A 15,224-nucleotide genomic window follows, 5' to 3' on the forward strand; every position below is an offset into this window, starting at 1 on the left:
ATGAAAAGTAAAAAAAAAATTAAAACTGAAAATCGCTGCTTCGGCATCGATTTTTTCTTTAAAAAACTTGTTTTTTTTAAATGGCTGCTGCCGAAAATTTATGTTGCCGCCGGAAATTTATGTAATTTAAAACTTGTTCTTTATGTTTTTTTTTTAATTCCTTAACAAAAAAATCGCTGCTATCACTTTTAATTTTTTTTATTATAAAAACACTGCTATAGCAGCGATTTTAAAGAAATAATAATTTTATTTTAAGAGAAAATCGCTGCCAAATGCAGCGATTTTTATTTCTTTTAACGGAATGGCGTCAATTTTTGTCAGAAGAAATCGATCCGTCAGGAGGGATTTTGCCCTTTTGGTTTTTTTTTTTGATGTGCCCTTTTTGTTTTTTGAAGGAAAAAAATGACCCTTTTAGCTTCGGACTCCCTTTATGTTGATATTTTAATTCATTAGAGTAATAAGGTAACCATATTGTCAAATTACAAAGGATATAATGTTTTTTAAAGAATTTTAAAAAATGTTAATAATAAAAAATGAATAATGTGACATGGTATCCTATTAGGAGAGAGATAATATTTTTTTTGTATCAAGTATATTTTGAGAAAAAGAGGTAAAGTTGGATGATATTGTGATCCTAAAACAAACATAAATGATATTTCTAGGTAATTTTTCAAACATGGGTGACTATCGAGGGAAATTACTCAATAATTTGAGTATTGGCTTTTTGGAATTGTGGAAATATAGTATGAGTATCTTCTCTCTCTCTCTCTTTTTTAGAAAATATAATTACCCAAATTGACATGGAGTTGACAGTGTTGACTATTGTGAGGTTTATTTATTATTTTTTAAATTATAATACTTTTACTGTTTTTTTAATTTATATGACACAAAGTTTAAGAGAAATTTTGAGACTTGTGATCTAAAGCAAGTTATACATATTTGTGTGGTTATAAATTATCTTATTAGGAATAAAGTAAAAATTCTAAAATTCAACTGTCACGAAATATAAAAATGTATTTTTTATCTTTTTGAAACTGATTAAAAAAAATTGTATCAAAATAGAAGGAATAATATTTAGTATATAGAAAATGTTAACTAGATTAGTTTAATTTTGGGGTATGTTTCAAAATAGTTGATGTGATAGTTTAACAAACGTAAATACTTGATAATTCAGATAGGAAACTCAAAAAAAATGATAGTTAAATTTTTTTAAAAAGAATTTGATTTTACCCCTCATTTTTTTATTATATTTTAAAAGAGACAAATAATAAATATAAATATTCTTATATTCAAATTACAAAATGTTTTATGATGTATGCAAAAAAAAATATTCAAAATACAATATATTGTGGACAAATGGGAAGATGTGAAAACCATCCATTTAGATATTTCCAAATTAAAAGGGAACTTTTGAAATAAATAACATGTTAATTATATCATTGGACCACGTTTGTCTCTTTTGCTTTAATAATAGTGTCGTGGGTAGCTATTTCTTTAACCAAATTCTTGGGTTCGAGATATGTTTATCTTTAATAGAAAATATTTTATTATGTGTAATAATTTAGTAAATGATACTCATAATTTTCTGGATGCAGAATATTTTTTTTGTGGAGTTTATATATCATGAAATAAAAATTTAGAATTATCTCTTTTTTATTAGTTAAGTTTATGAATTTTATAAAATATATCGGATCGACTTTATTTGAACTTAAATTTTGTGGATTCATTCGTAAGAATCTAGTAAAAGATACTCATAGTTTCGTAGGGGCAGCATCTCTTTTTTGGAGTTTATGGGTCACGAAACAAGTCTCCTGGATCATCTTGCTTTTTCTTGTGTATTAGTCTAGGGATTTTTTTCTAAGCTTTTCATGAGCATTAGCCAATGAATATTTTGTAGATATACATGTCCAAAATCTTTTGACTCCAAATTTTGTAGGACCATCCGCAATTAAGTAATGAATGATATTCATAGCTCGTATAGAATTCACAATATTTTCTTAACGTTTACAAGTCAGGAAATAGAAGTTTAATATTTTTCTCAGTTTTTCGTGATTATTCGCCTATGAATATTTTGTAAATACTCCAAATTTTGTAGAATCATCCGTAACAACCTGAAATCGTGTTCTGTGACCTCTAAATTCTATTAAAAAATGACATGAATCATCTAAAGGCTAAGAATATGATTCACCTGATCATTACGGGTGATGCTAAAATAATTGGATAAAAAAGAGTTGTTGAGTAATATTTTAAAAAACTAATGAACGAACACACACGAAACATTAAGAAAATTCTAAATTCATGTTTTATGACCTCTAAATGCTATAAAAATAGCATGTATGCATCATGTAGAGGTTATGAATATGGGTTAAGTCATGATCCTAAAAATATTTGGGTTAAACAGTGATGTCAATGATATATTTAAAATTTCATGGACTAATACATAAAAAACTAACATCCTAAATTGGTATTTTTAGACCGCTAAATGTTACTCCCTCTGTTCTTATTTACGTGACTCACTTTTCATTTTAGTCAAGATAAAAATGAATGACACATTTCTATATTTAGTAACAATTTAATTTTAATGTTCATTTTACCTTTAATAAAATGATTTAAAGTCACATAAATAACTATGACTTATTTTAGACCACAAGTTTTAAAAATCTCTTTTTAAAAAAATATTTTGTGTCAAGTCAAAATAACCCACACAAATTGAGATAAAGAAAAATGTAAAAAGTGATGTGGATCATATAGATATATATGGTTCAGCGGGTCATTAGAGATGATCCTAAAATAATAATTGGGTTAAACAAAGTCACTCAGTATTTTTTTTAAAAAAATAATGGACTAACACAAAAAAAAAAAAGATTATATGATTCACCTGCCCATTATAGATGATGATACTAAAACATATTTGAAGTTTTTTTTTTTTTGGGGTTGGGTGGGTGGGTGGGGGGGTGGTTAATCACGTAGAGTCTATAGATATGGCTCATCAGGTTAGTGGGGATGATCCTAAAAGAAATTAGACTGAAGAGAGCCGATCAGTAATATTAAAAAAATTCATGAAACAAAAAATTACGAAAAATCGGTTAATTTCTAAAAATGTTGAGACTATACGTGATGCTTCTCCAACTCATTAAGAAGGTCCTCATAAAGTTTTTTTAGAAAATATTTTAGGTGCTCCAAGGCGCTAGTTCCATGGGTTAATACACAAGAAAAAATAAAAAAGTCAGCTAATTCCTAAAGGTTAGCTTGTAAATATGAAAATATGTCTTAAAATGGTGGGACTATACGCAATGCTTCCCCAACTCATTATAGAGGTCCAAATAAAAAAAATTCAGAAATTTTCTTTTGAATGCTCCAAGGAGCCAGATACATGGGTTAATATACATGAAAAAACAGAAAGTCGAGTAATTCATAAAAGTTTGCTCGTAAATAAAATATGCCTTAAAAAATAGTAGGACTATACGCAATGTTTCCCCAACTCATTACGGAGGACCTCATTAAGTTTTTACAGAAAAAAAATTTGGGGTGCTCCAAGGCACCAGATTCATGGGCTAATATACACGGAAAACCAAGAAAGTCAGCTAATTCCTAAAAGTTAGCTTGTAATTGCGAAAATATGCCTTAAAATGGTTGGACTATACAAAATTCTTCCTCAACTCATTACGGAGGTCCTCATAAAGTTTTTTTTTTAAAAAAGACTTGGGTGTTCCAAGATGCCACTCCATGGGCTAATACACACGAAAAATCAAGAAAGTAGGCTAATTCCTAAAATTTAGCTCGTTACTGCGAAAATATGCCTTAAAAATAATGGGAATATACTCAATGCTTCCCCAACTAATTGCGGAGGTCCTCATAAAAATTTTTCAGAAAAACTTTCTGGATGCTCCATGACGTCAGATCAATGGACAAATACAAACGAAAATTCTCAAAAATTAGCTAATTTCTAAAAATTGGCTCGTAAATGTGAAAATATGCCTTACGAATTTTGGGACTATACGCAATGATTCCCCCACTCATTACAGATGCTCTCTAAACAATTTAAGGGAAAAATTGGGTGCTCCAAGGCGCCAGATCCAAGGGCTAATACACACGAAAACCAAGAAAGTCGGCGAATTCCTAAAAGTTGGCTCATAAATGCAAAAAATATGTCTTAAAAAATGGTGGGACTATACGCTATGTTTCACCAACTCATTACGGATGTCCTCATAAAGTTTTTTCAGAATATTTTTTTAGGTGCTCCAAGATGTCAAATCCATATGCTAATATATACACGAAGAACTAAGACAGATAGCTAATTTCTAAAAGTTGGCTCGTATACGCGAAGATATGCATTAATAAAATGGTAGGACTATATGCAATACTTCCCCAACTCATTAGCGATGTTCTCATAAAGTTTTTTCAATAAAAAAATTTGGGTGCTCAAAGGCGCCAGATCTATGAATTAATACACACGAAAAATAATTTAAAAAGTCGATTAATTCCTTAAAGTTGACTCATAAATGCAAAAATATGCGTTAAAATGGTGGTACTATACGCAATGCTTCCCCAACTCATTACAGAGGTTCTTATAAAGTTTTTTCAGAAAAATTTCTTGGATGCTCCAAGGCGCCAGATCCATGGGCTAATACACACGAATACTAAGAAAGTCGGCTAATTCATAAAAGTTTGCTTGTAAATTAGAAAATATGTTTTTAAAAAAGGTGGGATTATACGCAATAATTTCCCAACTCATTACTGAGGTCCTCATAAAGTTTTTCATAAAAAAAAATTGGATGCTCTAAGGCGCCTGATCCATGGGCTAATACACACGAAAATCAAGAATATTGGTAAATTCCTAAAAGTTGGCTAGTAATGCCTTATAAAAAAGGTGGGACTATACGCAATGCTTCCCCAACTCATTACAGAGGTCCTCATAAAATTTTCAAGAAAAAAAAATTGGGTATGAGATACCAGATCCATGGGCTAACACATACGAAAAATCAATAAAGTCGACTAGTTCCTAAAAGCTGGCTCGTAAATGCTAAAATATGCCTTAAAATGGTGGGACTATACGCAATGATTCCCTAACTCATTACGGAGGTCCATATAAAGTTTTTTTCTGAAATAATTTTTTGGGTTCTCTAAGGCCACAGATCGATGACCTAATACACGAAAAACCCAAAAAAGTCGGCTAATTTCAAAAAGTTGACTCGTAAATGCGAAAATATGCTTTAAAATAGTGGGACTATACACAATGCTTCCCCAACTCATTATAGAGGTCCTCATAAAGTTTTTTCAGATAAAATATTTGAGTGCTCCAAAGTGTCAGATCTATGGTTTAAGACACATGAAAAATCAAGAAAGACGACCAATTTCAAATAGTTGGATCATAAATGTGAAAATATGCTTTAAAAAATAGTGGGAATGCTTCCCAACTCATTACCGAGGTTCTAATAAAGTTTTTTCAGAATTTTTTTTTGGTTCCACCAAGGCACCACATTCATGGGCTAATACACACGGAAAATCAAGAAAGTTGGCTAATTCTGAAAAGCTGGCTCGTAAATGCGAAAATATATGTTAAAAATAGTAGGACTATGCGTAATGCTTCCCAAACTCATTGCGGAGGTCCTCATAAGGATTTTTCAAACAAATTTTTTGGGTGCTCTAAGGCGTCAAATCCATGGGCTAGTACACATGAAAAATCAAGAAAGACAGCTAATTCCTAAAAGTTGGCTCGTAAATACGAAATTATGCCTTAAAAATAGTGGGACTATATGCAATGGTTCCCCAACTAATAATGGATGTCCTTATAAAAAAGCTCTCAGGCGCCAGATGGGCTAATACACATGAAAACCAAGAACGTCGACTAATTTCTAAAATTGACTCGTAAATGTGAAAATATGCCTTTAAAAGGTGGGACTATACGTAGAGCTGTCAAAATGGGCTGGCCCAATCCAACCCTAACGGGCTTGAGAGTTAAATGGGTTGGGACGGGTTGACCCTTTTAATTAAAGGGCCGATAAAATAGCAGCCCAACCCAACCCTAAGCGGGACACGGGTTAGGACGAATTGGCCCTTCAACCAAAAAACGGACAACATTTTCCTCTTAGAAAGGATACGAACGTTGATGTCCGATGGACACGACATCAATACATATATAAAATTCATTCATGAATTACACATACTTCAGTGAATATTTACAAAAACAAATACATAATAGCCAAGATACAACATTCATAAGATTCATCCGAGACAAAAAAATATTACATGATCATTATTTTCATAAAACAAGACAATAAAGGAGAAGTGAAAAATTAGGCATAAAAACAAAAGTAAAAGAGGTCAAAAATTCATAGTTATAATGGAGTAATAAACTTGGGTTAATAAGAAAATTTAGTGGGCTAATGACCCTAAAATGTAAAAGATATGTAAAAAATATAGTCTTGATTTTATATTGATATTTTAAAAATATTTATTGACAAAATCTTAACAAGTAAAACACTATTTAAAATATATATAATAAATATTTTTAAAATTCACAGCCCGCGGGCTGGCCTCTGAGGCTTGCGGGTTGGGCCTACGAGCCAGCGGGCCAAATGAGGCTGGGCTAAAAAGCCTCGTTCCTAAATGGGCTGAAAAAATTGAGCCCAACCCCATTTAATTCAAGGGTTGGGTTGGGGCCGGCCTAGCGGGCCAAACCCATTTTGACAGCTCTAACTATACGCAATGCTTCACCAACTCATTACAGAGGTCCTCATAAAGTTTTTTTTTAAAAAAAATTGGATGGTCCAAGGAATCTGATTCATGGGTTAATACGCAAACACCAATTAAGTCGGCTAATTTCTAAAAGTTGGCTCGAAAATGTGAAAAATGCCTCGAAAATAATGGGACTATACACAATGTTTCCCAAACTCATTATGGAGGTCCTCATTAAGTTTCTTCAAAAAAAAAAATTGGAAGCTCCAAGACGCTAGATCCATTAGCTAATACACACGTAAAACCAAGAAAGACAGTTAATTCCTAAAAGTTGACTCATAAATGCAAATGATGTCTTAAAATGGTGGGACTATACACAATGTTTTTTCAATTCATTACGGAGGTTCTCATAAAAAAAATTCAAAAAAAATAATTTGGTGCTCCGAGGCTCCAGATCCATGGGTTAATACACACGGAAAAAAAATGGTTATCCAAAAATTGGCTCGTTAATGCTAAAATATACCTTTAAAATAATGGGCCTATACGCAATGCTTCCCCAACTCATTACATATGTCCTCCTAAAGTTCTTTTAGAGAAAAAAATTGGGTACTCCAAGACGTCAGATCAATAGACTACCGACTACCCACGAAAAATTAAGAAATTTTGAATTCTATTTTGTGACCTATAAATTCTACTATAAATGGAATCGATCATGTAGAGACTATAAATATAGTTCACCAGGTCATTATGGATAATTCTAAAAAAAAAGTTTGAACGAAACACAGCCAGTCAGTAATATTTTTCAAAATTCATGAGCTAACACACATTAAGAACTAAAAAAATAATCTAAATTCATGTTTCGGGACCCCTAAATGCTAAAAAGAATGGCATAGATTCTTTAGAGATTATGGGTATGATTTTCTAGGTTATTACGGATGATTCTAAATATTTTTAGATAAAACAACAAATGTGTTCAACAATAATCTTCTTCCTCTTGTTTTTTTATGACAAGAAAAATGTTACATACAAAATCTTGCCATTATATTTTTGTATCCAAAATTTACTTGGATAAAGATAAGCTTACCAAGATGTCCCTCAACCACCAAACAATCCCACAGCTCCCTGAGTCTCAAAATGCTATGTATCATGTGATAACTGAAATGTAAAGGTCCAATATATGTTATTTCATCGATCTCAATTTATGCTACTAATAATATATGGAGAGCCAATTAAATTAAAACAGAGAAAGTATTGAAATTCCAAAAATACCCTGAAATTGTCTACTTCTAGCTACAGCCACTTATTAATATGATATTAATTAATAACTAGGTGAACCTTAGATTGTATAAACCAACTATGATCTAGGTGAAACGATATGAAAATTCATTCACGCCCGTTGATCAAAAAGCTTGAACAGTTAAATGTTCATTTCTCCCACTAAACATTTGTACAACAGAGATGCATTACTCAATTAAGAGACACTATGCATTACAAAGTTACACATTCAAGGAAAAGTGCGAAACTCATTAATGTACAATACACAGTTTTTAAGGCAAAAATTTATGTTTTGCAACCCGCTAGAATGGGTACGCATTTATATTTATACATATGATCATCTCCAAATCATTAATTTGGGAAGAAAACTACAGTTCATGTTGTTTTACGCAGTGAAATTCACATCAGAAGTCATTGATGCAAACCTCCATAAGTTCACGGGGTAAGTTAATCTTTGCACTTCCAAGTCCATCATTCTCCTCTTGATGTCAGCAGATCTTTTGCTCCTCCAACTTGTACTACCTTGTGTCCTGTTTTGTGATTTCTTGGTTCAATTCCTAGAGTAAATCAAAATGTTTCAATCAACTAGACATTCCATTTAGATAACAAAACAAAACACAAATAACAACAAAAAATCCAGTGTAATTCCGCATGTGGGGTATGAGGAGGGTAGAGTGTATGCGGCCCTTACTCCTACCTTGAGAAAGTAGAGAGACTATTTTCAATAGACCTTCATTTGAACGGTTGATGAAAAGGAGGCAGCAGAAACAACAATGAAATAAGGTAGTAATAGAAATCTAAAGATAAAGAAAAACAACAAGAAGAAGAACACTAATACTCTAAGAATTGAAAGAAATACACTAGCCTTCCTACTAACCTTCTACCCTAATCTTCGACCTCCACACCTTTCTATCAAGGGTCATGTCCTCGATGAGCTGAAACTACATCATATCCGACCTAATCAGTAATCACCTCACCCCGATACTTCTTAGACCTACCTCTACTTAGCCTCAGGCCCACAACAGCCAACATCTCTCACCTCCTAACTAGGACATCTGCACATCTCATCTTCACATGATCTCAAAACACAAGTATTTGCACAGAAAAGCATGTGCAAAATTCTTCCTCCTAATAAGATGGTGTTCAGGTAGCTTGCATACACCTCGACTATTCCACTCAAAACATGCTAACTCCATAACACAGACAAAGATTGGTATCTCCGCGTAGTATGTTTAAAACTCTTATGACACATATTTCTCATTTATAGCTCTATTATGACACTCTAAGAGGTAAACACGACATACCATTTGCGACGAAGGTACTACCTAAGTGATAAATGATAATAACAAAATTTACCTCCGTCAATGAAACATCATCTACTTCTAACTAGCCATGTTGCTCAGCCTATCCAAAAATGCTTTCACACATGGATAGAGTATCCTACCAGAGCAAGCACACACAATACTATGTACAACTACGATATTGAATCATTTGCTTAAGTGAGATGATTCTTTTTCCCAGCCAATGAATCAAAAACACTAGGTGATTTCTTCCTTTCCCTCCAAGCCTTGGTGGACAGAATTACCGATACCCCTCAGAGGTACGCACAAGCTGGCACGATTATCAAAAAAGGTTCATCCACAAAATTGTCTAACCTAATTGAACAATTTCATCATATCCTTAGCTACAATCATCATTTAGCCAATAATGCCATTGCTAATCAACTAAAATGACCATACATTACAATGCTCAACATAAACAAAGCATCAAAAAAAGATAAAAAAGGGATTTTTTTTCAAGAACTTACAACCACAAAATGCAGAACTTTCAGGAAAAAAGCAGCTACCCTGAAACACCAACAGCCCACCATCTCTTCCAATCTTCATCACTGATAACAGAACCCGAATTGCCCGAATCTACCCGAACCCGGGTCCGACAAATCGGGCAATTCAGAACCCTCATAAGCCAAGAATCCACACATTTCACATGAAAAAGGTGTCCACAATCAGGCAATTTCCTACAAAATTCTCCATCCTTAAATCCCTCCAAGCAAATCGCACAATCCCTAACAGATTGCTGTGACACACAATAACTAACACAAGGCAGATCAAACGATGATGTTTGGTTCGCCGGAAATCGATGGTGGTGGCGACGGCGATGACGGCGGTGGAAGGCGGTGGAGGTGATTAAGAAGTGGAGGAGTACAAGCGCGGCGAAACCAAGGAAAAGAAGGAAAATTAAGAAAAGGGAAAGGAATAAAGCCATGATTACGCATTTTATGAAAAGGGAAATCAACTTTTTCGGTTTAGGTTCTTGATTTTGAATCGGAATTGGCATGGATTTGGACGTTTTTTCAAGATTTCACAGATTTGGGTGTTTTCAAGAATTGGGAAGAATGAAAGATTATTGTGTGAGAAACAGAGAGAGATCAGCAAAGTTCAATCGGATCAGCTATGGTTTGTCGGTTTGTTGGGAAGAAGGGATGAGGAGAGATGCTAAGGGGATATGCCACTAATAATGGCCCATAGTTTATGGTTTTACGAGTTCAAATCATGAAAACAGCCACTTACGATAATATAAAATAATGTAATCGGACCCTTCTTCGAACTTTGTATATAACGAAAGTTTTAGTATATCAAACTGTTTTTATTATAATATAAGTCTTGAAAGAATATAATGTACGCAAGTTTTATGTTTTTTAGTATGAAAAAAGAAAATCCTTTTCGATAGATCCTTGACTCAAAAATTAAATGTAACCAATGCAAAAAGGTAAAAAATAGAAAAGAGATAACAAAATAAGTGTAGCAATTAATATTAGTATATATTGAAGAAAATGAAAACATGTGATACATGAATCATACTACTAAAAATACGATAACTCTCGATAATCTATCTTACTGTCAATCTTCATGTCTTTCCTATCTAATTTAGGTTATGTTCTTCAATTAGTTTAAGTTATATCATGTCATGTCTAATTATCTCACCTATTTTTTTTTCAGTCTAACTTTATTTCTCTTAACTAATGCTACAAGCCTACAACCAACCTCGCATATCTACTTACCGATGGATAATTGTTCTTTGTTATACTTTGGCTTTACTTTTCTTTTTATAGTTAAAAAAAAAGTCTCATTTTTTATCCTTGAACACCAACTTGAATAATGATAAAGTCAAAATTTTCAAAAAATATTTAAGATTTAATATACGATTACTAAAGTAATTTGTAATCTATATATTTCATATAATTTTCTGTATGTATAGTATCATTTTTTTTATCGAAAAAATGGTCAATAAACCATCCTTCACTGTACTTACACCATTAATTTTGGGAGTATTCCAAAAGTAAAATAAATAAATTTGAACCTTTTCTTCTTGATGTATAATTTTGATATGTTTAGTGCACTCCACTCATTTCACATTGGAGTTTTGTTAATGAGAAATTCAAATATAAGATGATTTACTAAATAATCATGTGTTTGACTAAATGAAAAATTCAACTATTGTGAGGGATTAAAATTATTTATTTCAGATACCATAGGGAATACCCTATGTTTGACTAATAATCAAAATTATTTATTAGCTGACCATATCTCGAGTAATAATTAATAATTAATTAACAAAATCTTCTTAACATTTTGCCATATTTTTGCCGATGACACCTATAAAAAGGTGGTGATTATTGGAAAATAAATATTAAATTTAGAAAAAGAAATGGCAATTCCTAAAAGTATTTTTCTTCTCATTATTTGTGTAGTGGCAACTTTGTTCTCCATAGCTTTGGGTTTACCAGGGACAGCTTATTATACCAATGATCAATATCCTTGTAAGTTAAATTTATTTTTTTCAATTTAAACTCTATTAGACAAAAATGTTATGGCGGATTAATATAACTATTTGGTATTGAGGCGTAATTGTTTTACTATTGTTATTGTAGCATCAGAATGTTCAATACCCACACCACCAGGTAGCCTTATAGCACGGATCGCGTACCTAGGAAGTACTATTACATGTGGAGACTCATTAAATGTCACATGTATCGGTAACTCGCCACCTTGCACTGGCAAAAGTGTTGTAGTAAAAGTTGTTGATCATTGTTCTACATGTCGCGATGTAACCATGGTTCTCACTCAAGAAGCTATTTCAGTCATTGCTAATCCTATCACTGTCAAGGAAGTTATTAACATCAACTACAAAAAGTAAGTAATATAATATAAAATTCAATTAAAATATTTGATTTTATTTGATACTAAATATATTGTTATGATGATTGTCAGGATTTGATTATGAGATGACATCAAAGATATATGACGCATGGAATAAAGTATGTGTACAACTTAATATATGTACATGAAAGATATACAAATATTATTGAGTAATCATATGAGTATTTGTTTAAAAAGTTTATGCTTCTTGTGTTTTCTAATTTGAAACAAATAGTTGATTAATTGCTACATATCTGGCCTTCTATAAACTTTTACACAGTTTTATACTAATGGGTTTATAAATACTATATTATCAACTTCTACGTACGTAGGGTTCAAATGAATTTGATATAATCACTCTATAGCCGTTTGTGGTCATGTTATGTTTTCATTTTTTTATAATATTAACATACCTATAACAAGAGTGACATTCATTATAGTGGTACACTCTTTTAAAATTATTTCTCTATAGAAATCATACTCAAATACGATATAACAATATTTTGTAAGATCATATATCATACATATATATAAACGCAATGACAACACCTTACAACAATATACAATTTTCAATTAATGTTATTATAACGAGGTTTGACTGATTCATCTGCCTCTCATGAGTACATTGTTCTATGATTATCGAGGTTTCATGAGAGGGCAATCAAAAATTGATGGAGCATGGAATGAAGTATACTCTATAGTGAAGTTGAATTGATTAATGATTCACATGTACTTGATTCACATTTAATAGTCTTATATTAAGATTATAAGATTCAAAACTTTTTGTTTTTATTTTTATTTTGAGTCAAAAATATGACTTGAAATGAATGAAATCTTTTCATTCAAAAGAAATAATTTGTATTTCAAAAATAATTTTAAATATATTAACAACTCTGCATCTTAAGAAATTAAAATAATAAACTTTGAATATAAAAATTAAGATCTTCACTTCATTTTTGGCTTTAGGCCATTAATGTGTTTGAGCTTGCCCGTGTACTCTAGTTGAGACTACTATTAGTCAATGTTTTTTATTACTCTCTCAGTCAATCTTTACTTTTTTACTATACTAAAAATAGTTATCCAACATTACTTGTGTAGTTTGAAAAATCAAGAGATTTGTTTTTTTTTTCTATATTTACCAGTCTTAAACTCTTGACCAAGTGGTCAGGAGTAAACTCCTCAACTAGTCAACCACTATGACCAAGAAGGCCAGTCTATTCTTTTTTGTGTATTGTACTCTTGCTACCATATGCAAGTCAATATTTATTACATTTCTCAAATCATTAAATCTAATATATTCAAAGGATAATTAATAAAACTAGTAAAGACATAATTAATGGAGTGCCTTAATTCTCGTAATTGGTTACCAAATTTTAGCCAATAAACACATTATAAAAAGGTATTGATTACTAGTTAAATTGATAAATATATCAGAGAAATAAATAAAAGTTTTAGAAAAAAAATGACAATATTTACTAAAAGTACTCTTTTTCTCATTATATTGGTTTTGTGGCAACTTTTTCCCCATAGCTTTGGCTATACCAGGGACAACCTATTATACCAATGATAAATATCCTCGTAAGTTTAATTATTAATGTTCCTTTCTATTTATTACTCTATTTAAATTCTATTAAACAAAAATGCCATGGTATGTTCATGTATCTATTTGGTATTAAGGCGTAATTGTTATTATTATTGTTGTTATTGCCACCTTGCACTGGTAAGAGCGTTGTAGTAAAAGTTGTTGATCATTGCTCTACATGTTGCGATGTAACCATGGTTCTCACTAAAGAAGCCATGTCAATCATTGCTAATCCAATTGCTGTCAAGGGAGTTATTAATATTAACTATAAAAAGTAAGTAATAAAATATAAAATTCAATTAAAATATTTTTAATTTTATCCAATATTAAGTATATTTTATGATGATTGTCAGGATTTGATAATAAGAGGGCATATCAAAGATATATGGTGCATGGAATTATGAAGTACATTCTAAAGTATAGTTGAATTGATCAAATGATGATCACAAACTTAATGTATGTACTTCATCAAGTACATTCTTGTGTTTTCTAAGTTGAAATAAATTTGGAGTGATTTCTACTTTATTAATTACAAGAAATTAACTCATTAAAAGAAGTAATCGCTTTCATGATAACAAACAATAAAGTAATAGTCACAATATGCACTTAGTTTTTATTTCCCACTTAGAACAAAAGTTGACAAAAAGTATCAAGGTCACCAAAAACATGGAGCTTACTCTACCCTTATATGAATTATTTTATCGTTCACTTTTATTTATTCAATATATTAAAAATAACTTTTTAATTTTACTTGATAAGTTCAGAAAGATAAGAAATAATTTATCACTTAATTCTGAATTTATCCTTATTATTAATTACAGTTATTTTTCAAAATAGTTTTCAAAGCATTGAATTTATTATTTTTTCAATAGACATATTAATACAATATACCGAGGAGATGACCAGAACTACACGTACAATTTTTCCTGCATCTGGCTTGTCGGTGCTTTCCGAGACGTGACCTATGATTTAGGGCCCGTTTGGCCATAGATTTCCCAAATAATATTTGGGGGGAAATTTGGCAAATAGTGTTTGTCCATACAATTTGTCATTATTTGGCAAATATCCCAAATTCCCAAATACTAGTTTTTTCTAGTATTTGGGCCAAATCTCATTATTTGGGATCTTTTGAAAATTAAAATTTTACACCAAACTTTTATCTTTTACAAAATCACCCTCTATAGTAGTTGTTTGCGTTGTATTACGTATTTTTTTACATGAACACCAAAGTAGTGATAAAATATTTTGTGGATATGAAGGTGATGATATAGTTGTTGATAAAAATGATGAACAATCGGCTTAGGGTAACAAAGTCATGTGTTTTGTCTACTTCACGATGTATGGAATTAGGGGTGTACAAAACAGAACCGAAAGCCAAACCAAACCACAAACCGGAAAAAAAATCCAACTAGTGGTTTGGTTTGACTTGGTTTGGTATTGGAAAAAAAAACTCGACTATATTTGGGTTGGTTTGGTTTTAACTAAAAAAA

At 31.4% G+C, this 15,224-nt stretch overlaps 2 protein-coding genes across 3 annotated transcripts; one reads left to right on the top strand and one right to left on the bottom strand.

Annotated features, from left to right (window-relative positions):
- Positions 1-8,074: 8,074 nt before the first annotated feature.
- On the bottom strand, positions 8,075-10,501 carry LOC102587027 (RING-H2 finger protein ATL56-like). 2 transcript variants are annotated; one of them, XR_001473027.1, is made up of 2 exons: positions 9,761-10,501; positions 8,075-8,510 (listed from the first exon to the last, which is right to left on the bottom strand). XR_001473027.1 is itself a non-coding variant. In XM_015307037.1 (2 exons), the coding sequence occupies exons 1-2, from the start codon at positions 10,288-10,290 to the stop codon at positions 8,504-8,506; spliced, it is 498 nt and encodes a 165-aa protein (XP_015162523.1). In that variant the 5' UTR covers positions 10,291-10,500; the 3' UTR covers positions 8,075-8,503. The 2 variants fall into 2 exon arrangements, 1 of the variants encoding a protein (XP_015162523.1); XM_015307037.1 differs by having other exon boundaries at positions 9,800-10,500.
- Positions 10,502-11,661: 1,160 nt separating this feature from the next.
- Positions 11,662-12,150, top strand: LOC107059922 (putative EG45-like domain containing protein 1). Its single transcript, XM_015307023.1, has 2 exons — positions 11,662-11,773; positions 11,885-12,150. The coding sequence occupies exons 1-2, from the start codon at positions 11,662-11,664 to the stop codon at positions 12,148-12,150; spliced, it is 378 nt and encodes a 125-aa protein (XP_015162509.1).
- The last annotated feature ends 3,074 nt before the right edge of the window (positions 12,151-15,224 follow it).

The sequence above is a fragment of the Solanum tuberosum genome, unplaced genomic scaffold, assembly GCF_000226075.1.
Source record: "Solanum tuberosum cultivar DM 1-3 516 R44 unplaced genomic scaffold, SolTub_3.0 scf00047, whole genome shotgun sequence".
Taxonomy (NCBI): domain Eukaryota; kingdom Viridiplantae; phylum Streptophyta; class Magnoliopsida; order Solanales; family Solanaceae; genus Solanum; species Solanum tuberosum.